At 47.0% G+C, this 25637-nt stretch overlaps 1 protein-coding gene across 1 annotated transcript in view; it reads left to right on the forward strand.

Annotated features, from left to right (window-relative positions):
* LOC141271901 (uncharacterized) overlaps positions 1 to 25637 on the forward strand; it is a 72088-nt gene that overhangs the window by 5519 nt on the left and 40932 nt on the right. The window contains exons 2-6 of the mRNA XM_073682124.1: positions 22652 to 22798; positions 22922 to 23101; positions 23185 to 23308; positions 23392 to 23489; positions 25250 to 25340. Coding sequence (XP_073538225.1) covers positions 22721 to 22798; positions 22922 to 23101; positions 23185 to 23308; positions 23392 to 23489; positions 25250 to 25340 — 571 coding nt within the window. The 5' untranslated portion in view covers positions 22652 to 22720. The remainder of the gene's footprint in view (positions 1 to 22651; positions 22799 to 22921; positions 23102 to 23184; positions 23309 to 23391; positions 23490 to 25249; positions 25341 to 25637) is intronic.

Raw genomic sequence — 25637 nt, forward strand, 5'->3', positions numbered from 1 at the left:
TTGGATAGCTGAGAGTGGCTCCAGTTCCTTCACATTATCTCTTACTGCAGAAAGTGCACAGTTGGCACCTGAGGGTCATGGTCATCCGGCTCCCACCTCACCCCCTTGCAAATCAGCCAAGCAGTCTGAGCCCCAAGTCATGCAGCAGTCTCTTCTGCTTTTTGATGACTCTGCTGGTTTGGGTTCCGTATCCCATCTACCTGGCTCTGCCCCAGAAGTGGAAGAGACTGAGTGCACTGAAGCCCAACTACTTATGTTGGAGGATAAGTACAGTACAGACCAAAAGTTTGGACACACCTTCTCATTTAAAGATTTTTCTGTATTTTCATGACTATGAAAATTGTACATTCACACTGAAGGCATCAAAACTATGAATTAACACATGTGGAATTATATACTTAACAAAAAAGTGTGAAACAACTGAAAATATGTCTTATATTCTAGGTTCTTCAAAGTAGACACTTTTTGCTTTGATGACTGCTTTGCACGCTCCTGGCATCCACGATCCTTAAACCGACCCTTTAGATCCTTAGATTTTCTTAAAAAGGTCAGAAGAAGAGGAGCAATTCCTCCGCAATCTCAAGAACTGACCTTTAGAGATCCCTTGTTTCAAGGGGATAGGATGGTGACTCCCCCATTTTAGAAGACTATTGGCCGCCGTAGGTTTTCTAAAGATGGATGACCTCAAGATACCCGATTCATCAATGGCTATCTCAACATCCAGAAAAGCGATTTTTTTACCTCCTATTTCGTAGGTGAACTTAAGGCCCAGATCGTTAATATTTAGACGTTGAATAAACCCAACAAAGGATGCCTCATCTCCCGTCCAGAGGACGAGGATATCGTCGATGTAACGGCCCCAAAACTGAATGTATGGACCCCCGACGACATCCCCGTCCCCAAAGACTATCGTGTCCTCCCACCAGCCCAGGAGCAGGTTAGCATAAGTGGGGGCACAAGGGCTCCCCATTGCTGTGCCCCTGAGCTGGTGGTAAAAATTCCCATGGAACAAAAAGAAATTATGCGTCAGGACATAATGAAGTAATTGGAGAATAAAATCATTATGTGGAAACAAATGGTTCCCTCTTGATTTAAGGAAAAATTCAACTGCCGATATGCCCGCTGTATGATGTATACTGGAATAAAGGGCTTCAACATCAATTGATGCTAAAATAGTCCCTGGGTCAACTACAACATCATCTAGTTTTGTTAGTAGATCAGTTGTATCCCTCAGAAAGGATGGGAGGGCTGTAACAAAGGGCCTAAGTATCTGATCAAGATATATACTCGAGTTTTGGCTCAACGCATCCACACCAGAAACAATTGGTCTCCCTTTCAATTGAGGATAGCCCTTATGAACCTTCGGGAGGGCGTAGAAGGTCGCAATCACAGGGAACTTAGAGAGGAGAAACTTAAATTCATTTAAAGATATCAGACCATCTTGTTTGGCTTGTTGCAAGATGTTCGAGAGCGCCCTCGTATAAATAGTAGTGGGATCCCCTTGCAAGACCTTATAGGTCACGGTGTCAGAGAGAATATCCATACACATCGATACATATTGATCACAGTCGAGGAGTACTATATTTCCACCCTTGTCAGATGGTTTCATGACAAGGGAGGTATCATTACTTAAATTCTGTAATGCTCTTCTTTCCTCAAAAGTGAGATTTGGATCAACCCTATGTAGTCTCGGGTTGATTTTCTTAATCTCATCAGTGACCAACGTTAGAAAGATGTCAATGCTACTTATGACACTCTTGGGTCTCAAATTAGAAAAGGGGCCCTCCCCTAGATCACGATCGCCCTCCTCTGCCAATTCAGACAGAAGGTGAACGTCATGAAAATCCTCCATAGAGATCCCCAATTGTTGGCATTTATTTTTATCATTAAGGGCAAAAAACTTTTTCCATCTCAATTTCCTCAAGAATAGGTGGATATCTTTGACCCATAAAAAGGGGTCAAACCGGGTCGTTGGTACAAAAGAAAGTCCTGTACCCAAGACCTTTCTTTCAATCTCCGTAAGTATATGTGAGGATAAATTAAGGACATTCCTGTCGTGATCAGTATTAGGCCCATATGTTAGTTTATTAATAGCTAACGGTTGTAATTTACGGTTCTCTCCCGTAAGTGATACCGCATATCCTTGTTCTCTAAAAAAGAGGAGGTAGAGGGAAATCCCATAGAGGGCGATGATGAAAGGGACGGTCCCTGACCCGGAGGACCTCTGTTTTGCCATCTTCTATATGGACCCTTCCTTCCTTGTCCCCTCGATCTATTAGGCAATCTCGAGGTATCCTTTGGGATACGCTCGGTATCAGAGGACTCTATATCCGAGGAGGAAACCTCCGTAGTTATATCCTCTTTAATATTCAACGCGGGATATGCTCGTTTTTCTCTAAAGTCAGATAGATCTCTAGTAAAACGTTTATGCTTCCTATCCTTTAGGATCAATTGATATTTTTCCACCGACACCCTCAGTGCTTCCTCTCTTGTAGAAAAATCTGATGCGGACTTAAATTTAAGGGCCTTATCAATCTGCTCTTTCAAAGTTGCTGCGGTTCTCTCAAAAGTAATCCTTTCTTCCTCCAACAGGATTTGCATCAATCTGAGAGATGCAGTCGTCAACTCCTTCTCCCACTTAGACACAAGTGGGGTTGACCTACTCCTAGGTGCCGGTAAAAGATTGATCCGCAGACCACGTGGTACTATCCCTTGTTTGATATAATTTTCCAGAGATTGAACCTCCCACCACGATTTTATATTCTCCTTATAGATCAGATAGATAAGGGCACCTGATGTATTTTTGAAGTGAATGTGTTTTGCTGCGAATACTTCTTGTACCTGGTTCACACAGCTATATATATATATTGTTTTGTGGTCTGAAGGGGACATTTGCCTAAATACCAGCTGGAACCTCAGAAAGATTTGAATAAGAATAAGTCCATTGCTATACATTTTTGAAGTCATATAATGTTTGACCAGTATATGTTGCAATTGGTTATTGTTTTTTAAGGACTGCCTTTATATTTTTTTAGGCGATCCTGTCTATTTTCTATGTATTTATTTAGTATCCCTATTGACATAATTATTGTGTGCTCGATACATATTTAGTTCGCCAATTTGGAAATTACTGGTCATTTGTGTGTATGTGTTTGAGTAGGGATATTTAGGGTTAGGTGAGGGACAGCCATCGTGGAGCGGGGGCACCATCTTAACCCTTAGGGTGATATCACTCCGTTGTTAGGTAGGGAGAGCTCCTCTACCAGGGTTATTCAGGGCCAATTTTTGATTGTTATATGACTATCCCCACCATCCCCTTATTATCTAGTATCTCATCTCAATATATGTAGTTTGTCCTAACTGTACTATTTGGTACACATTTTTAAATGTTAAATTAAAAGTTATTTCTTAATGGGTATTTTTTCTGCTCCTTGGTTTGTTAGTTAGTTTATATACCCTTTTTTCCAACGGTTGTTGGGTATTTTTCTGGTATACCACCGCAGGACATGTCAGATAATGATGAAACTCAGTTGCTAACTGCAGCATCTTTATGCCGTGTGCAGTACGTCAAGGTGGTCAGGGTTGAAGAGTCGGTGAAAGATGATGCGGGGGATGATGAGATCCTAAACCCCACATGGAGTGAAGGCCATCCTAGTGACGGGTGCAGTTTGGAGGATGAGAGGATGAGACGGTTGCCACACTGCCACAGCAGCACAGCAAAAGAGGAAGCAGGGTGCAAAGACACAGCGGGCAGCAGCTAGCCAGTACGTTGGTTGCTACTGCCCACCACCCCGCTGAAATCCGCACACCAAAGGCAGCTCAAAAGAGCTCCTTGGCCTGGCATTTCTTCAGGGAATGTGCTGCCGACAAGCGAGAGGTGCTTTGCACACTGTGCCGTCATACCCTGAATCGAAGCATAAATGTTCTGAACCTGAGCACCACCTTCATGATGAAGTACCTGAATTTCAAGCATGAGTTGCAGTGGAGTACACACTTAAAAAGCATGACAAATCTGAGCCTCCTCCTGCTCCCTCTTCTGCTGCGGTCTCAACCTCTTCCTCCCGCTCACAATCCACAGGGCCACCTGCCTCCCTGCAAAGAGAGGATGTGACATCATCTCCACCACCAGTGTCACCGAGCATCTCCACGCCATCCCATGGAAGTGTTCAGCTTTCCATACCCCAAACCCTCGATAGAAAGAGGAGATACCCCCATAGCCACCCACGATCCATGATCTTGAATGACAGCATTTACAAATTACTGGCCTTTGAAATACTGTCATTCCAGCTGGTGGAGATGGACCATTTAAAAAAAAAAACTCATGGTGATGGTTGTCCAGCAGTAAGTTCTTCCCAGCCACCACTCCTTTTGCAGGTGGGCCATCCCTGCCTTGCACAAACATGTTGCGAACAAAATTAGGTGTGCACTGCACAAGGCGGAAGAAGTTGTAGCCCATGTCCTACCACCATGAGGATTGCTGCACGTTTATCTGTTCAGGTTGCCTTCACCTCCTCCGCTTCCTCCACCACCTCCTCATCCGGTCACAGTGAGACCTGCACCAGCCGGGGGAAACGACAGCAGACTGTTCTGAATCTCATCTGTTTGGGGGAACAAATCCCACAACGCGCAGGAGCTGTGGACTGGGATCAAACAGCAGACAGATGAGTGGTTGGTGACAGTGAACTTCATGCCTGTCCTGGTGGTGTGCGATAGCGGGCAAATTCTGGTAGCAACTCTTGTCTTAGCTGGTTTGATGCACATGCCTTGCCTGGCGCTTGTGCTGTACTTGGTAGTGCAGAGCTTCCTGAAAAATTATCCACACATGTTGGAGCTGCTGCTGAAACTCCTGGCAGTGTGTGCACACTTTCAGAGTTCTCACCCTGCTGCTGTTGCTCGCCTGTCTGCGCTGCAGCATCACTTCTGCCTTCCCGCTCACCGGCTGATATTCGACATACCCACAAGGTGGAACTCAATCTTGCATGTGCTGGAGAGACTGTGCGAGCAGCAGCAGGCAATAATGGAGTTTCAGCTGCAGCACACCCAGCTGTGTCGCTCTGCAGAGCAACACCACTTCACCACCAATGAGTGGGCCTCCATGCACACTTGTGTGCCGTCTTGGACTGCTTCGAATATTCCAGCAATATGGCCAGCGCTGATAATGCCATCATCAGCGTCACTATACTGCTTGTATGCCTGCTAGAAAAAACAATTCAGGCCATGATGGATGAGGTGGTGGCACTGGTGGAAGAGGAGAAGGGCCAAGTCACACTGTTATCAGGCCTGTCGTCCACACATGGCTCCGAGGGTGGGTTACTGGCCCAACAGTGGCCAGATACCCAACTATACAGCCAGTGGACAATTTGGGAAGGTGATGATGAGGAGGAGGAACAACTATGTTCAGAGCAGGGTGGCACTCAGATACGCTCACGGGCATCACTGGAGCGTATCATGGGGGATACAGAGTACCCAGACAATACATCTCCCACCGAGGGCAGCTTGTCGTTGCCTCTGGACAGCCTGGCACAGATGAATCAATACTTGCTGCATTGCCTGCGCAACGACCGCCGAATTGCCCTTATTGTCACCAGTGCAGATTACTGGGTGGCCACCCTGCTGGATCCCCGCTACAAGTCAACCTACCATCATTACTTCCGTCACTGGTGCAGGAGCGCCAAATGCGTGAATACAAGTAGACACTGGTAGAGAAACTACTGATGGCTTTCCCACCTGACAACGGGAGCTCAGTAGAAGAACAAGGCGGAGGAGGTAGTCGCCAATGCAGCTGGAGTGCCGCCAGCACCTTGGAAGGCAGGGTTTCCATGGCCGAAATGTGACAAAACTTTGAGCATGCCACAACATATACAACACCACTATGTAATAGGGTTCGTATGAGCAGGAGCCAGCATTAAAACCAAAGGCGGATTATAATGAGGGCAATCTGCGCTACCACCCGGGGCTCCGAGGGGGGCCCATGGCCAGATTGCCCTCATTATAATATGTGGGCGCAAATGCGGCACATACTGGAAGGCAGAGGCGGGGGATCCCCGGACCGCTCCCCCAGCAGCTGCGCACGGCCGCTGCTTCTTCTTCGGCCAGGCCAGCACTGCACCTGTTAACTTCCCTGTGTGCTGTGTGATCCACTATCATTCTACCAGCTTTTTGTCAGCGGCTGCTTGTGCGCTACTGGAGGTTACATTTTGGAGCTGTGGGAGATATGTGGAAACATGCTATTTGGGTGAAATTGTTAACTGGACTGCCGGTAGCAAGCCTCGCTGCGGACCGCCAGCTCAATTCAACATCATACTAAGAGCTTTTTATCGGCGGCGTTTGTAATGTACGCTACTGGAACACACATTCTGGAGCTATGGTGGTACTGTTCCCCATGCTCTGTGGATGAAATTAACTGGACTGGCGGTAGCAAGTCTGTCTCTGTGAGGCCAATTTTCTTACCCCCATTTTTCTTCTGTTTGCAGCCCCCTAGCCTCCGACCATTTTACATCCAGTTTACAGCACTGAAGTTCTCATTCCCATTGACTTGTATGAAGTTAGGAGTCCTAGGTCAAGTTCAAGTCCTGAACCGGACTTTTTAAAAAGTTGAGCGAACTCGAACATTCACGTGTTCGTTTATCACTAATGGAAACCCTCATTTATTATTTTGATGTCTGGACCGTACATAACAAGCACGTTCTACCTATTTCCTTATAGAAAAAAAAAACAAAGACAGAAACACAATACACAAATACCCTGCAATAAATAAATCAACCGCTATGCCACTTACCTCATGTGCAGGCAATACAGGACCTTAGGTATCCAGAGTTACGACCACTAGCAGCTAGCTAATTGTCACTCTATCAGTGGACGTAACATTGGATACCTAAGGTCCGTCAATGTCTGCCCATGAGGAAAGAGACCTAGCGAATCAGAAACACTACTACATTTCTAATTGTAGGTATTTGCTAATATTCTTATTATTACACCTACTACATATTGTGATGGGATCTTGGAGATGGGAATACCCCTTTAACATAATTTTGATCAAAATAATGCAAAATCCTTCCCACCTCGTCACAGTGACCCTGTTTGGGACAGTCCTAACTCTAATATTTAAAACCTTACAATTTGTCAAGTGACATGCATATGGATAAGGGCTGAGAGACTGAACCCAGCTAGTGGACACACAGACCTGGGAAACAAGATGAATATACTTTCCAGCTAAAGGAAAGGGCAGGCCACACCCTTATATGCACTTGTGCACATTGAAAAAAACTGAAGAAATTAACTGGAATGTAAATTGATGTGCATGCAGCATGTAAGAGCATGTTCACACATGGCCATTAAACAGAAAAAATACAAAGACTGTACCACAATACACAATTACCCTGCAGTAAATAAATAAACCGCAATAGTGCATGAAAATAATATATTTCCTTGTAGATTGTAATCTTGCGAGCAGGACCCTCACTCCTCCTGTAATAGGTGAACTTGTGTTACTTTGTGATGTCTTTATTGTCTGTATATCCCCCTTCTTAATTGTAAAGTGCTGTGGAATATGTTGACGCTATAAAAAGAAAATTATTATTGGTGAACTCAGATGAAAGCTGTCTATTTAATATCTCCGCCTTCTCTTTGTCCTCTATAACTATCTTGTCATTATCATCCTTTAAGGGACAGATTTTTATTCTTTTTGGCATTAATGTATTTATAAAATACTTGGGGATTTATGTTAATGTTGGTGATTTGTTTCTCTGTCAATTACTTTTTAGCTTTATTTATTTTTTACATTTCCTATTGAGATCTTTATACTGCTGAAATGCTATTTCTGACTTCTCGACCTTCAAGATTTTGGATGCCCTTTTGTTTTTGTTTTATTAAACTTTGTACTGTCTCATTTATTCATAATTAATGAAGGGCGAACCCGTTTGGGTCTGTGCACGGGCCTTGAACACGGACTTCTCCCGGAAGTCCGTGTTACTGTTTGTGTTCAGCAGCCCAAACAGAGCTTGTTGAAAAGCTACTGGGCAACCAATCAAGCATTTTTGGCGTGGGCACTTCTGGCCCAATCACAGCCATGCCAAGTATTGGCATGGCTGTGGTTGGCTGGCGCAGTATGTTTAAAAAAAAAAAAAAAAAAAGTTGTGCGGTCACCCCTATTTTTGATAACCAGCACAGGTAAAGCAGACAACTGGAGGATGGTATCTTCAGGCTGGGTAGGTCCATGGATATTTGACCCTGCCCAGCCTAAAAACAGCAGCCCGCAGCCACCCCAGAAATGCGCATCCATTAGATGCGCCAATTCTGGCTTTTTATGCTTGCCCTGGTGCGTCGCCAAGCGGGGTAATATTTTGAGGTTGATGTCAGCTGTCTAATGTCTGCTGACATCAAACCCAGAGGTTAGTAATGGGGTGGTGTCTATCAGACACCCCCAGTACTAACCCTGGTATTGTATGTGTATGAATCTATGAGACTGAAATTTAGTATATACTCCTTTTGGTTATCAATTCCTCGGTTTAAGCTTCAGGGTTCCTTACAGTTAGTCCCTGTGCTAGCTAGATACTTAAGAGGCATGATTTATATACTAAGTATCTAGCTAGCAAAGGACTAACTGTAATGAACCCTGAATAATAAACTGAGACATTGTCATTTCTATACACTCCTATTGATTATCAATCTCATAGATTCATACTCTGAGACACACAGGTTATTCATAGGACTCTAAGCCTTTATGAAAGATGTAATCATTTAGGAATGTTCAATATCTGGTTATGCTTCAGTAAAAATAAAGGGCTTAGTGCAATATTCCTACTGTAATACCTCTAAGGGAAAGAGTGTAATATTATCGGGTATAACCCGGAATCATATCTTAATTGGGATTAATTACCTGATGTGGAGACATTGTGTGTTATGTCCGGTAAACCACCTTGGACAACGGGGGAGAAGTATATAAAGAGGAACCCCAACTTGAGATTGGACTGAATAACGTAATATTCCTACATAGATACCTCAGAGGGCATAGGTGCAATATTATAATAACGTATTGTAAATTGTGATCTACCAATATAATATCTCAATGGTATAACATTAGTCATAGGGAACATAATTAGACATTCTGATTAGAAGGACAATGATCAAAACAGAGGACATCAGTAGATATTAGTGTTTTTTTTAAATATTAGTATCCAATATATGACCTCAGAATATAAAGTGAGGTTATAGTGGATAGACTGCACGGTGGAGTTGGAAATATATCATTTTATAGTAATATTAATAAAAGTTAAACATACATCACAGTAGGGGCTTGGGGTATATACATCACAGAAGGGACCGCCGCTGCTGCTGTCGTCATCAGTGGGACTGGAGGGCAGAATGCATTGATTCTGTCCACTGGCCAGCGTCAGGAATTAATTCTTCATTGCATGCGCCACAGCATTTAGTAGTGGATGCTGCATGCGCATGCTCAGTGTCAGGAGCAGTTAAAGGACCCGAACATTGTGATCTTGAACACTGCGGTCGCCAGGAAACTGCTTGGGGGCCGGAGAATAGTACATTGCGGACCTTAAATGGTCCCCACTCCTGCCTTCGATTGTATCATACTGTAATATATAAATATGATCTACTTATCTTATTTGTTCCTGATAATTTTATGTTTTTAATTATGAATTATTATTTTTTCCCTTTTTTGTACATGTTTGTGTTTTTAAATGATTATCATGCCTTTCTTCCTCTGTTATGCGGTTTTGTCAGGTGCTCCATTAAGTGGAGTCTGAGCTACCAGTGTGGAGGTATTTAAGAGGCAGCACTTTAATATACATATGGGCTTTAACCCCTTTACCCCCGAGGGTGGTTTGCACGTTAATGACCAGGCCAATTTTTACAATTCTGACCACTGTCACTTTATGAGGTAATTACTCTGGAACACTTCAAGGGATCACACTGATTCTGAGATTGTTTTTTCGTGACATATTGTACTTCATGATAGTGGTAAAATTTCTTCGATATCACTTACGTTTATTTGTGAAAAAATCTGAAATTTGGTGAAAATTTAGCAATTTTCAAAATTTGAATTTTCATCCCCTTAAATCCAAGAGATATGTCACACAAATAGTTAATAAATAACATTTCTCACATGTCTACTTTACATCAGCACAATTTTGGAACAAAAATTTATTTTTTCTTAGGAAGTTATAAGGGTTAAAAGTTGACCAGCGATTTCTCATTTTTACAACAAAATTTACAAAATCATTTTTTTAGAGACCACATCACATTTGAAGTCACTTTGAGGGGCCTTTATAACAGAAAATACCCAAAAGTGACACCGTTCTAAAAACTGTACTCCGCAAGGTGCTCAAAACCACTTTCAAGAAGTTTATTAATCCTTCAGGTGCTTCACAAGAATTTTTGGAATGTGGAAGGAAAAAATAATTTTAACTTTTTTCACAAAAATGTTACTTTAGACCTCAATTTTTTTATATTTGCAAGGGTATCAGGAAAAAATGGACTGCAAAATTCCTCCTGAGCATGCCGATGCCCCATATGTGGGGGAAAACCACTGTTTGGACACACGGCAGGGTTCGGAAGGGAAGGAGCGTCATTTGACTTTTTGAATGTAAAATTTGCTTGAATAATTAGTAGACGCCATGTTGGTTTTGGGGAGCCCCTGCTGTGCCTAAACAGTGGAAACACACACAAGTGACACCATTTTGGAAACTAGACCCCTCAGGGAACTTATCTAGATGTGTGATGAGCTCCTTGAACCCCAGTGTGCTTCACAAAAGTTTATAACATTGAGCCGTAAAAATAACATTTTCACATTGTTCCGACAAAAAAGTTTTTCAGCCTCTAATTTTGCATTTTCATAAGGGTAACAGGAGAAATTGCACCATGTAATTTGTTGTGCAATTTCTCCAGAGTAAACCGATATCCCATATACCGAGGAAAACCACAGTTTGGGCGCATGGCAGGGTTCGGAAGGGAAGGAGTGCCATTTGACCTTTTGAATGTAAAATTTGCTTGAATAATTAGCAGACACCAGGTTTCATTTGGAGAGCCCCTGATGTACCTAAACAGTGGAAACCCCTCACAAGTGACACCATTTTGGAAACTACACCCCTCAAGGATTTTGTCAAGGGGTATAGTGAACATTTTGAACATTTTGAACCCAGTGGTACGACACAGAATTTGATAACATTAGGTCATCATATTGAGTAAGTTGTCATTAGTCTTGAGCGCAAATGCACGCTACTAGAATTTGCATCGGGTACTCGAGTATGCACCAAGTATTGCGGATGCTCGCATGTTTCACGGTTATTTGACACCCAAAAAAACACACGCGGGAATCGCTCGTGCATGGCAGGCAATCCCCGCGAGGTTTTTTTGGCTGTATAACAGCTGGAAAACATATGGGACGGAGACTCGAGCATGTCACTCGATACTTGGTGCATACCCGAGCACTTGATGCAAACTTAAGTAGCGAGCACATGCACTCAACACTAGTTGTCATTTAGATCGCAGCATTTTGGGGGTTAATGTGCAGGGAGCGGTGCGGGACCACTCCTTGCACATAGCACCGGGTGTCAGCTGTGATAATCAGCTGACACCCGACGGCGATCGCCCCGCACCGCTTGTATCCAGGCGCAATCACAATATGCAGTAATAGTACGTCCCTGGCCCAATTAATCCCAGGGCACAAGGACTTACTATTACCACATACGTCAGAAAGGGGTTAAAAAGAATTACTTGTTCAAAATACATTGGATTAAGGAATGCTATTGGATTTGATTCTTATCTGTTTTTATTCTGTTGCACTTATAAAATGAAAAATTACCACATCTTTTTGTAAGTTTCTCAGTTATGCTGGATTTTTTTCACCCTGAGTTTACATACCATCTACACCAGGGGTCTCAAACACGCGGCCCTCCGGCTGCTTCTTGTGGCCCGCAGGCACATAGACCCCGTAACGATAGCAGCTCTCTCCAGCAGCCGCCGACATCAGCGCTGTAATGCAGTGTATTGCCGCGCAGAGACCGGCTCTCTGCACATCAATACCAGTGTCAGCCGCCGGCCTATCAGAGGCCAGCAGCTGACATCTGCACATGGCAGTGACGTCATGCGCCGCTGCGGTGGGACGCAGATGTCAGCTGCTGGCCTCTGATAGGCCGGCGGCTGACACTGGTATTGCTGTGCAGAGAGCCGGTCTCTGCGCGGCAATACACTGCATTACAGCGCTGATGTCCGCGGCTGCTGGAGAGAGAGGCGATCGTTACGGGGTCTGTGCCTGCGGGCCACAGGTGCAGAAAGGACGCCGAGGGAATGGAGGACAGGTGAGAATAATCTTTTTTTTTTTATTCTGTCATGTCTATGTGAAATACCTGGGAGGGAACCTGTGCACAGTATATGGGGGGGGAGGGAACCTGTGCACAGTATATGAGGGGGGGAACCTGTGCACAGTATATGTTGGGGGGTGTAACGGGTCTGGGAGGCGGAACCTCTGAGCTACTATACAAGGGGGCGGTCCTTGTAAGGGAGCGGGTGGCGACCAGGCAGGCAGTCACAGCAGGTGACCGGGACAGTCTCTGGATGAACGGGCAGGAGATCACGGCAAGTGACCGGGGCAGTCTCTGGATGAACGGGCAGGAGGTCACGGCAAGTGACCGGGGCAGTCTCTGGATGAACGGGCAGAAGGTCACGGCAAGTGACCGGGGCAGTCTCTGGGTAAAGGGTTGGTACGACCTGTGGCGGCTGATGGTAGACGTGAGCTCCCAGGTGAGAAGGCGAGAGTCTCTGGATAAACGGGTGGTCACATCATGTGACGGCGGAGCCTCCAGGAAGACCAACAGACAGGCAGCAGATGAGCGCTCCCAGGTGAGCGGGCAGAAGTCTCTGACAAGGCGGGTGGTCACAGCATGTGACGGCGGAGCCTCCAGGTAGGCTAGCAGACAGGCAGCAGATGAGCGCTCCCAGGTGAGCGGGCAGGAGTCTCTGGACAGGCAGGTGGTCACAGCGCGTGATGGCGGAGCCTCCAGGTAGGCTAGCAGTCAGGTAGCAGATGTGCGCTCCCAGGTGAGCGGGCAAGCTGGTCCATAGACAGACTGACAGGAGTTGGAAGGCAGACCGTCGGACCTCAGGCAAGCAGGCAGGTAGCTGATGTGCGCTCCCAGGTGAGCGGGCAAGCTGGTCCTTAGACAGACTGACAGGAGTTGGAAGGCAGACCGTCGGACCTCAGGCTAGCAGGCAAGTAGCAGAATATCAGGCAGGAATAAGACAGCAAGCTGGCAGGAATCTGGCAGGTAACTGGCAACGGGACCTGAGGGCTGAAGCAGAGTAGTGAACAGTGCAACAACATTGCTCGGGCACCTCCATTTTGGAGGAGGTGCCTTATATATGGTGAAGTCCTCCGGCCATTGGCCGGGGACTCCTTAGGACGGTGCGCGCGGCCCCTTTAAGAGGGAGGGAGCGCACGCGCGCCCTAAGCACAGTGGCCGGGAAGAAGCGCGCGCTGCCAGCAGAGCGGGAGGAGGACGCCGGGCTCGGAGCAGAGAGGTGAGGGGAACAGCGTCCCTGCCTAGCAGAGGGCAGGGACGCCGGCGCTACAGTACCCCCCCTTTAGGCCCCCCTTTTTTTAGGCCAGACAGAAATTTAGCAAGGATAAAAGGGGCATGGATGTTCTCCCGGGGCTCCCACGTTCTCTCCTCAGGACCAAACCCCTTCCAATCTACTAGAAAAAAGGTCTTTCCTCTTACCCTTTTGGTGGCAAGAATGTTCTCTACCTCAAACTCGTCTTCAGCAGAAACCGGAGCAGGAGGCTGTAGACTTGGAAAAAGAGTTAAGTACCACAGGTTTGAGGAGAGATACATGGAAGGAGTTAGGGATCCGTAAGTTGGCCGGGAGTTTCAATTTATAGGCCACCGGGTTGATCTGACTGATGACCTCCAGGGGGCCGATGAACCGAGGCCCTAACTTGTAAGAAGGTATCTTGAGTCGGACATATTTAGATGAGAGCCAGACTTTATCTCCGGGACGAAATTGTGGAGGATCCAGGCGTTTTTTGTCAGCATGTCTTTTCATCCGCTCGGACGACTGAAGGAGTGCGGATCGGGTACTCTCCCAAATGGAGGAAAATTTGCTAACGAGAGATTCCGCAGCCGGGTTGTCCACAGAGGCGGAGACAGGAAAAGGAATCCGAGGATGCTGACCGAAGACTACAAAAAACGGGGATTTGGAGGAGGATTCGCTCTCGTGATTGTTGTAAGAGAACTCGGCCCATGGTAGGAGATCCACCCAGTCAGAATGGTGGGCATTAACGAAGTGCCGGAGGTAACTGGTCAGATTCTGATTGATCCGCTCCACTTGACCATTGGACTGTGGGTGGTAAGCAGAAGAGAAGTCCAGGGTGACGTCCAGCAGTTTACAAGTGGCTCTCCAGAAGCGTGAGGTGAACTGTACCCCACGATCCAACACGATGTGGAGGGGCAGGCCATGGAGACGAAAGATGTGACGAATAAAGTCTTTAGCTAGCTCGGGTGCAGACGGGAGGCCTGGCAGGGGAACGAAATGAGCCATCTTGGAGAAGCGGTCAGCGACCACCCAAATGACCGTACAACCGGCAGAGACTGGGAGGTCAGTTATAAAGTCCATTGCTATATGCTGCCAGGGGGCAGCAGGTACAGAAAGCGGAAGGAGGCGACCGGCTGGCAGATGTCTTGGAACCTTGTTGCGGGCGCAGGACACACAGGCAGAAACAAAGTCTATTACGTCCTTGTGCAGGGTAGGCCACCAGTAGTGCCGGGTAATAAGCTGGAGGGTCTTTTTCTGACCGGCGTGGCCAGCTAGTTTAGACGAATGACCCCAGTGAAGGATCTTCTCCCGATCAGGTACCGACACGAACGTCTTTCCGGGAGGGAGACGATTTAGACACGGGAGCCACCTGCATTACTCTGGCGGGATCGATGATGTGTTTCGGATCTTCCTCAAGATCAGACACCAGAAAGGATCGAGACAAGGCGTCCGCCTTGACGTTCTTGTCAGCCGGGCGAAAATGAAGAACAAAATCAAAGCGAGCAAAAAACAAGGACCACCGGGCTTGGCGCGGGTTAAGTCTCTGGGCATGCTGGAGGTAAGCCAAGTTCTTGTGGTCTGTGTAAATTATTACCGGGTGAAGAGCCCCCTCGAGCAGGTAACGCCACTCCTCCAATGCCAGTTTGATGGCCAATAACTCTCGGTCTCCTATGGAATAATTGCGCTCTGAGGAGGAGAAGAGTTTAGAGAAGAAGCCGCAAGTTACCATCCTCCCGGAAGATGATTTTTGAGTAAGTACCGCTCCGGCTCCAGAGGAGGAGGCGTCAACTTCCAGGAAGAACTGCTTGTTGCCGTCCGGGCGATGCAGCACCGGGGCGGAAGAGAAGGCCTGTTTTAGGGAAAGAAAGGCCTCCTCTGCTTCGGGCGGCCACTCTTTGGGATTAGTACCCTTACGGGTGAGCGCGGAAATTGGAGCAGTCCGGGAAGAGAAGTGTGGTATGGAGAGGCGGTAGTAGTTGGCGAAGCCCAGGAACCGCTGAATGGCCTTCAACCCCTCCGGTCGAGGCCATTTCTCGATGGCAGACAGTTTCTCTGGATCCATTCGTAGGCCGGTCTGAGAAATAATGTAGCCCAAAAACGGAAGCGAGGTCTGCTCAAAGAGACACTTCTCGTATTTAGCGAAGAGGTGATTCTGCCTGAGCTTGAGCAGAACCTGACGAACGTCCCTCCGGTGAGTCTGGAGATCCGGAGAGAAGACCAAGATGTCGTCCAGGTACACCACTACGCAGGAGTAGAGAAGGTCCCGGAAGATGTCATTGACCAACTCTTGAAAGACGGCAGGAGCATTACAGAGACCAAAGGGCATTACCAGATATTCATAGTGGCCGTCCCGGGTGTTGAATGCCGTCTTCCATTCATCCCCCTGACGGATACGGACCAGGTTGTACGCCCCACGGAGGTCCAGTTTGGTGAAGATTCTAGCCCCCCTCAGACAATCAAATAACTCCGGAATGAGCGGAAGGGGGTACTTATTCTTAACCGTGATCTGGTTAAGGCCTCTATAGTCCATACAGGGACGGAGAGAGCCGTCCTTCTTTTTGACGAAAAAGAAGCCTGCTCCCGCCGGAGAGGTAGATTTCCGGATGAATCCCCTGGCCAGATTCTCCTCAATATATTCGGACATCGACCGGGTCTCAGCAGCGGATAATGGATAAATACGCCCACGGGGAGGAGTAGTACCGGGTAACAGGTCGATAGGGCAGTCGTATGGTCTATGAGGGGGTAGTGTCTCTGCCTCCTTTTTATTAAAGACATCAGCATAAGACCAATAAGGAATCGGAAGTCCAGGTAGATTAGCTGGGGTAGGAGAAGGACGGACGGGATGGACGGGAACCAGACAGGTCTTATGGCAGTCCTGTCCCCAGCGAAGGACTTCTCCGGTCTGCCAGTCAAGCACGGGTGCATGTCTCTGGAGCCAAGGTAGGCCTAGCAAGAGGGCTTGAGAGAGTCCAGGCAGAACATGAAAGGAGATACTCTCAGAATGCAGCATTCCCACCTGCAGAGTAATGGATTCGGTGATGAGTTGGATGGGGCGTGGTAAGAGGCCCCCATCCACGGCAGCAACAGACAAGGGTACAGCCAGAGGTTTGGTGGGGATGCGATATTTCTCTACCAGGGACTGTGAAATAAGATTCCCGGCTGCTCCAGAGTCAAGTTGGGCTAGTTCGAAATAACGGTTCTCCCCGCAGACGATTGAGACTGACAACAGCAGAGATGGAGAGGATTTATTCTTGTCTAGGTCGACCTCTCTGAGCGAACCTAGACACAGGCGTTTCCCGACTTCTCCGGGCAGGCACGGATCCGGTGTTCCTTACTGCCACAGTAGAAGCAGCTCCCCTCGGCACGGCGTAAGTCCTGACGGGTTTTGACCATCTTGGTCTGGTCGACCTGCATAGGCTCAGGAGAGTGTACCTGGGAAGAGACGGAGGGAGTGACGGGTTTCTGAAAAGTAGGAGCTAGACGTGGAAACCTCCTCTCACGGGTGACCTCTTTGGCACGCTCCTGGAACCGTAGGTCAATCCGGGTGGCAAGAGTTATTAGGTCATCGAGAGTGGTAGGAATGTCCCGACCGGCAAGTTCATCTTTAATACGGCCGGACAGACCCTCCCAGAAGACGGATACCAGAGCGTCGTTATCCCAGGCCAGCTCCGAGGCAAGGGTACGGAACCGTATGGCATATTGGCCCACGGTGAGACTTCCCTGACGGAGGCGTAGCAGTGATGATGCGGATGAGGTCTTCCGTCCGGGTTCGTCGAAGACTTTCCGGAAAGCCGTGAGAAAGGCAGGCAAGTCGGACACCAGGGGGTCTCCTCTCTCCCATAGAGGATTTAGCCAGGCCAGGGCCTCCCCGCTGAGATGGGACATGATGAAGGCAATTTTGGCCCGGTCGGAGTTAAACTGGTGGGACAGAAGTTCAAAGTGCAGGGTGCACTGATTTATGAAGCCCCGAGCCTGGGCGGAGTTGCCTCCGAAGCGAGGAGGTGCAGAAAGCCGGGGTCCGGGGTAGGATACCATGGTATTAGTGGACAGCGGAGCTGCCGGATTGCGAGTCATGGCACTGGCGGTGGTTGCTGGTGGAGCAGTCAGAGTGTCCAGGCGAGAATTGACATTCCGCAGGTGACCCAGGATGGACTCCTGTTGGGACCTCTGACGGGACAGTTCATGACACAGGTCCGAGAGCGAGGGAGCTTGGGTGCCACCGGGTTCCATGGCCCGAGCAAACTGTAACGGGTCTGGGAGGCGGAACCTCTGAGCTACTATACAAGGGGGCGGTCCTTGTAAGGGAGCGGGTGGCGACCAGGCAGGCAGTCACAGCAGGTGACCGGGACAGTCTCTGGATGAACGGGCAGGAGATCACGGCAAGTGACCGGGGCAGTCTCTGGATGAACGGGCAGGAGGTCACGGCAAGTGACCGGGGCAGTCTCTGGATGAACGGGCAGAAGGTCACGGCAAGTGACCGGGGCAGTCTCTGGGTAAAGGGTTGGTACGACCTGTGGCGGCTGATGGTAGACGTGAGCTCCCAGGTGAGAAGGCGAGAGTCTCTGGATAAACGGGTGGTCACAGCATGTGACGGCTGAGCCTCCAGGAAGACCAACAGACAGGCAGCAGATGAGCGCTCCCAGGTGAGCGGGCAGAAGTCTCTGGACAGGCGGGTGGTCACAGCATGTGACGGCGGAGCCTCCAGGTAGGCTAGCAGACAGGCAGCAGATGAGCGCTCCCAGGTGAGCGGGCAGGAGTCTCTGGACAGGCAGGTGGTCACAGCGCGTGACGGCGGAGCCTCCAGGTAGGCTAGCAGGCAGGTAGCAGATGTGCGCTCCCAGGTGAGCGGGCAAGCTGGTCCATAGACAGACTGACAGGAGTTGGAAGGCAGACCGTCGGACCTCGGGCAAGCAGGCAGGTAGCTGATGTGCGCTCCCAGGTGAGCGGGCAAGCTGGTCCTTAGACAGACTGACAGGAGTTGGAAGGCAGACCGTCGGACCTCAGGCTAGCAGGCAAGTAGCAGAATATCAGGCAGGAATAAGACAGCAAGCTGGCAGGAATCTGGCAGGTAACTGGCAACGGGACCTGAGGGCTGAAGCAGAGTAGTGAACAGTGCAACAACATTGCTCGGGCACCTCCATTTTGGAGGAGGTGCCTTATATATGGTGAAGTCCTCCGGCCATTGGCCGGGGACTCCTTAGGACGGTGCGCGCGGCCCCTTTAAGAGGGAGGGAGCGCGCGCCCTAAGCACAGTGGCCGGGAAGAAGCGCGCGCTGCCAGCAGAGCGGGAGGAGGACGCCGGGCTCGGAGCAGAGAGGTGAGGGGAACAGCGTCCCTGCCTAGCAGAGGGCAGGGACGCCGGCGCTACAGGGGGGGTGACCTGTGCACAGTATATGGGGGGGGGGAACCTGTGCACAGTATATGGGGGGGGGGGAACCTGTGCGCAGTATATGGGGGGGACCTGTGCGCAGTATATGGGGGGGACCTGTGCGCAGTATATGGGGGGGTGACCTGTGCGTAGTATGGGGGGGTGGACCTGGATGGGGGACGTGTCTGCAATATGGCAACCTGGATGGAGGACGTGTCTGCAATATGGGGACCTGGATGGGGGACGTGTCTGCAATATGGGGACCTGGATGGGGGACGTGTCTGCAATATGGGGACCTGGATGGGGGACGTGTCTGCAATTTGGGGACCTGGATGGGGGACGTGTTTGCAATATGGGGACCTGGATGGGGGACGTGTCTGCAATATGGGGACCTGTTCAAAAGGTGTATAGAAAAAAATGATATCCCTAAAAATGTCACTTCGTCCTGCAAATAATGCGGTCCCCAAATTAAATGTTTTTCCGTGTGCGGCCCATATACCCAGCTGAGTTTGAGACCCCTGATCTACACGGTGAGCTGGGCTTTTAAATATATTCTATTCTACAGTGAACTGTTGTAGCGTCTCACATCACCACTCAGTGTGTGACTGTAAATTCATACATCTGTGATATACAGCGGAAAAAGCACCTTTTTTTTAGTTGCTTTTTTAAAAAATTATTTTTCACATAGTGCCAACAAACAAGAGAAGTATTAAACCACTTATTGCAGATTTTGCAACTAAATCCAAATTCTGAATTCAAGGCTTGTTTCTGTTTGTAAATGAAAGATGCAATCCCTCTGTTTTGAGAGCTGCCATTTTTTTTTTAAAGATAGATCTCCCTAATTCTGAAACTTAGAAAGTGTTTAACTACCAAACTATGAGCGTTGCTTTAAGGGATTGTCCCGTCAAAAATGATAAGTCTACAGTCACTCTGTGTGACTGCAGACTTATGAATCACCCCCCAGCACAAGTACTGTGCGCTGCAGGGATGAGACCCGGTAATGGAGGGTATGTATGTGTTATACATACCCCCAGCTAGTGGGCGTGGCCTCGCTCTCCATACACTTGTTTTGAGCCAGGCCGCGCCTTCTAGTCAGACGTGCCCATTGTCCTTCCACGTCACTAGATGGGGTGTGGCCTCGCTTCATACAAGTGTCACTTGTGGCTTCATACAAGCGTGACTTGTCACTTTTGACATGACAACCCATTTCAAATAATTTTTTGAGCCCGTATCATTGCATCAGTAGTAAAATATTAGATGCCTACGCACACCACTTGAATACAGCGGCCACGTGGACATGCTTGCTATTGGTACATGATGCTACCTAGATTTTTGGAACACTTGATAAAAAGTGTTTGTAATTGCCTAATCATTTTGTGGTTAGAAAAACACTTGTGGGCCCCCCAAAAAGGGATATTTTTTTACTTTTAGTTCAGAGGTCATTACTTCTTCACATTCAAATTGGTACACCAGTTTTGTCTCTCTAATTAAAGGGATTGTCCAGTCAAAAGTGATAAGTCTGCAGTTACTCAGTGTGACTGCAGACTTATGAATCCCCCTAGAGAACGCACTGTTCACTGTGGGAATTTTCAAGTTTCAGACCTGAGACGGGAGGGTATGAATGCGTTATACATACACCAGGCCAGTGGGCGCCGCTTCATACACTTGTATCGAATGAGGCTACGCCCCGTCTAGTGACGCGGACAGCCAGCAGGCGTGTCTGACTAGAGGGCGCATATGAAGAGTGAGGCTGCGCCCACTGGCCGGGGGTACGTATACAAAAAAGAAAAAGTGGGCACTGCTGGGGAATAATAATCACAAATACAAAGGGGTGCTACAGTAACCTGATGTAAAGTCACAAAATTATTCGGAAGAAACTCAGGATATATAACCATGCACACCCAATGTTGGAAAAGTGAAAAAAATCTTTATTACATGATTACATTTAGACAACAAAAGAAAACAATTTTAAAAGTATTTAAAACAGACAAAAACATGTGCAATCTTCATATGGGGGAATTCATGATAATAATATGCATAAAAATAGCAATAAACCCCACTATGTTATGTGCCACAGGTGTATTTTGCATCACTTATATAACATTCAATTAATGTAGACCAACTAAGCAACCCTGGCTATAAATAGCACGGCACAACCAGTCAAAATATGTGTTTATGACAAACCAAACCCTCTTAAATAATATAAGTGAATCAAGGAATGAGTAGGAGAGGTGGTCTATTGGTGATGGGGGCCCATATTTTAGAGGTATTGGCCAGATTGTGTCACCAAAGTCATATATGACGTGGCACAGTTGATCCAAATATAAATAACAAGACAGGCATTCCTGAGTGGTCTAGTCAAGAAAATAAGTACATAAAAAATATATGGAAGGATAATTACCTGCTGGCACCAGAGACCCAAAACTCATACATGCCCTCCTATCCCGGGTCTGAAACCGACGAATTCCCGCACCACACAGTGCGTGCACTGGGGGGATTCATAAGGCTGCAGTCACACTGAGTGACTGCAGACTTATCGTTTTTGACAGGACAACCCCTTTAAATATATAGCATTTTCATAAGCCGTCCAAAAAATACAGCTTCTTTGTTTAGCAAAGTGTAAAGCACCCCAAACATTGATAATTGTCGCACCCAACCATGTAAAAATACAACAGCTTCTTCCGTTTGCACTGCCTGTCTATAAATAACAGCAATGCGTGCATCTGCCTCCCTCAAAATGGAAGCATTTTGTCAGTGCAATTTAGATAGCCTACAAAGTCTGATACTACAGTAGGTTGTTAAATCTTCTGTTGGTTACTTCTGGTTTCCTCCGTTTTTCCCTAGCCAGATAGGTTGAAGTCATTTGGACATTAAAAAGCCTGTATTTGCATTATAAAGCTCAAAACGTTTTAAATTGACTCCAAGTTGAACTCGCAGACTTCTATGAATGTTTTCCAGACAATTTGACTTTTTATTTGCATACATTTATTCACTGCAAATAAAAATTGTGAAGAAAATTCGTCAAAGCCAGCAAATTCAGATTTCAGACGATGGAAGCAGTTTCCACTTGGCAAGCCTACAACCTGCATTAACCATCGCACCACCATACCACTCCACGACCAGCCCTACCCTCACCTACTGTATCCTCACCCATCCCTTGTAGATTGTGAGCCCTCGCGGGCAGGGTCCTCGCTCCTCCTGTACCAGTCGCCGTCACGTTTTGTTCAAGATTATTGTAAGTGTTTTTGCTACGTATACCCCTTTTCACATGTAAAGTGCCATGGAATAAATGGCGCTGTATTAATAAATAATAATAAAAGTGTCCACACATTGATAGCTTTTAATTAATGGTAGTAACATCCACAGCAGGGGTGGGGAATCTCTCAAATTGAGAGCAAACTCCGCCCACAAAGTACGTCCTGACGCTGACACTGGTGTCAGGACGTAATCTTTTATTGCACGCACCTCAGTGTTGAGTAATGAACACTGCGGGCGCTTGCTCACAGATAAAGAAGAAATTAATGAGCTGGCGGCCTGCAAAATACTACTGCCGGCCCAAGCACTGCAGTCCCCGGGAATCTTCCCGGGGGGTCGGATTAAAGGTCATTGAGGGCCCCCCGGGCCTGGGGTTCCCCACCCGTGATCTACACGTTATATCTCCTCATATGTTTCCCCTTTTATTATCAACAGTAATTTTTTGATGTTACATCGGCTCATCTTCTTCCCATTCAGGTCCCTACAATATTTGATCTCTTTGGAAATCTTCTATACAAGAGAATTTTTTTGTTTGACCCGTCAAGGATGAATGGGGACAGGGACAAGATGGCGGAGAGGATATTACATCTCACCGTAGAGATCCTCTTCCGGCTTACTAAAGAGGTGAGAGATTCTGTCACATTACATCATTCTTATCTATGAGAATAACAGATGGACAGAACTGGAGAGGTGAGGACTCTGAAAATGTCTGTAGTGAGATAAATTAATGTGTCTCTCCATTACCAGGATTACACTATAGGGAAGAAGACCTCTAGTGAGCGCTGTCAGGCCCCTGTGTCTGAGGGGTGGGGAAGTACCCTGAGCCCAATTACAAGGCCTCCGTATCACCCCCTAATACATGAGGACATCATTGACCAGGAGATCCTAGAACTCTCCTACAAGATGCTTGAGCTACTCACTGGAGAGGTGACACTGCTGGGAATGCTGGGACATTATACAGTAACGCTATGAAGGAATTGGGGGGATGACTGTATCATTGTATGTGTCAGGTTCCTATAAGGTGTCAGGACGTCACCGTTTATTTCTCCATTGAGGAGTGGGAGTATTTAGAAGGACACAAAGATCTGTACAAGGACGTCATAATGGAGGTTCCCCAACCCCTCACATCACCAGGTAATAGACAGGACTAAATACACACGGCCTATAATTATCTGTATGTGAAGAATGATTTCAGTCCCTGTATGTGTTTCCTCCAGTTCTATCCAGTGAGAGGAAAATACCAGAGAGATGTCCCCATCCTCTTCTTCTGCAGGACTGTAAACAAGAAAATCCCAATGTTCCTCAGCATCATCAGGTAGATGGAGAGACGGTGTCATGAGATCTTCCCTATGATGTGTACAGTCATGGCCAAAAGTATTGAGAATGAGACAAATAGTAATTTTTCCAAAGTTTACTGCTTCATTTTTTGTAATGGCAATTTGCATATACTCCTGAATGTCAAAGAGTGATCAGCTTAACAGCAATTACTGTACTTGCAAAGTCAATATTTGCCCAGAAAATTAACTTTAACCCCCAAAACACATTTCAACATCATTGCAGTCCTGCCTTAAAAGGAGCAGCTAACATCGTTTTAGTGATTGATCCATTAACACCGGTGTGGGTGTTGATGAGGACAGGGCTGGCGATCAATCAGTCATGATTAAGTAAGAATGACATCACTGGACACTTTAAAAGGAGGCTGGTTCTTGGTATCATTGTTTCTCTTCAGTTAACCATGGTTATCTCTAAAGAAACACGTGCAGCCATCATTGCACTGCACCAAAATGGCCTAACAGGGAAGAGTATCGCAGCTACAAAGATTGCACCTCAGTCAACAATCTATCGCATCATCAAGAACTTCAAGGAGAGAGCTTCCATTGTTGTCAAAAAGGTTCCAGGGCGCCCAAGAAAGACCAGCAAGCGCCAGGACCGTATCTTAAAACTGTTTCAGCTGCGGGATCGGACTACCAGCAGTGCCGAGCTTGCTCAGGAATGGCAGCAGGCTGGTGTGAGTGCTTCTGCACGCACTGTGAGGCGGAGACTCTTTGAGCAAGGGCTGGTTTCAAGGAGGGCAGCAAAGAAGCCACTTCTCTCCAGAAAAAACATCAGGGACCGACTGATATTCTGCAAAAGGTACAGGGAGTGGACTGCTGAGGACTGGGGCAAAGTCATTTTCTCTGATGAATCCCCTTTTCGATTGTTTGGGACATCTGGAAAACAGCTTATTCGGAGAAGAAGAGGTGAGCGCTACCACCAGTCTTGTCTCATGCCAACTGTAAAGCATCCTGAAACCATTCATGTGTGGGGTTGCTTCTCAGCCAAGGGAATCGGCTCACTCACAGTCTTGCCTAAAAACACAGCCATGAATAAAGAATGGTACCAGAATGTCCTCCAAGAGCAACTTCTCCCAACCGTCCAAGAGCAGTTTGGCGCCCAACAATGCCTTTTCCAGCATGATGGAGCACCTTGCCATAAAGCAAAGGTGATAACTAAATGGCTCATGGAACAAAACATAGAGATTTTGGGTCCATGGCCTGGAAACTCCCCAGATCTTAATCCCATTGAGAACTTGTGGTCAATCATCAAGAGACGGGTGGACAAACAAAAACCAACAAATTCTGGCAAAATGCAAGCATTGATTATGCAAGAATGGACTGCTATCAATCAGGATTTGGTCCAAAAGTTGATTGAGAGCATGCCAGGGAGAATTACAGAGGTCTTGAAGAAGAAGGGGCAACACTGCAAATATTGACTTGCTGCATTAACTCATTCTAACTGTCAATATAACCTATTGGTACTCATAATATGATTGCAATTATATTTCTGTATGTGATATAAACATCAGACAACCACTAATAAAAACCAGAGGCCAGCAGATCATGTGAAAATATAATTTTGGTGTCATTCTCAATACTTTTGGCCATGGCTGAGAAGATCTTGTGTTCAGTCTTGTTTTATCCACCAGTATTATATGTTTTATACTTGTGTAATGAGAACGGTGGAGATGGCAGGATTAGAGATGATCATAGATATGACTTCTCCATCTGTCTGTGACTTTTACAATATTTGTTTCAGGGTAAAGATCTGACCAATATTAATGCTACAGAGACATATATGAGAAGTGATGAGCGTTGTAAAGAGGAGATTCCTACAAATGATTATTCAGGTGAGTAGTAACCACTAAATGTAGAGAAGTCACAGATTCTGCATCCACATAGAATCCATTTATTTATCAATAGGATGTCTAAAACCCAGCTAAACTACATAGTAACGTAGATTGAATAAAGACCTAGGTCCATCCAGTTCAACCCCCCCCCCCTCCCCCTCCCCAATTGTACTCCCTACACTAACTTACTGGGATTAGGACTCACAAATGTATGATTACCATTTTTATTATTGCTGATCTATTACAATTAAAAATGAACCCGTTTATAATTTTTTGAGTAGTTTTATATTTTGTACT

Source organism: Phyllobates terribilis, unplaced genomic scaffold (assembly GCF_046119375.1).
Source record: "Phyllobates terribilis strain yellow unplaced genomic scaffold, ASM4611937v1 Scaffold_5__5_contigs__length_657084704, whole genome shotgun sequence".
Taxonomy (NCBI): Eukaryota; Metazoa; Chordata; class Amphibia; order Anura; family Dendrobatidae; genus Phyllobates; species Phyllobates terribilis.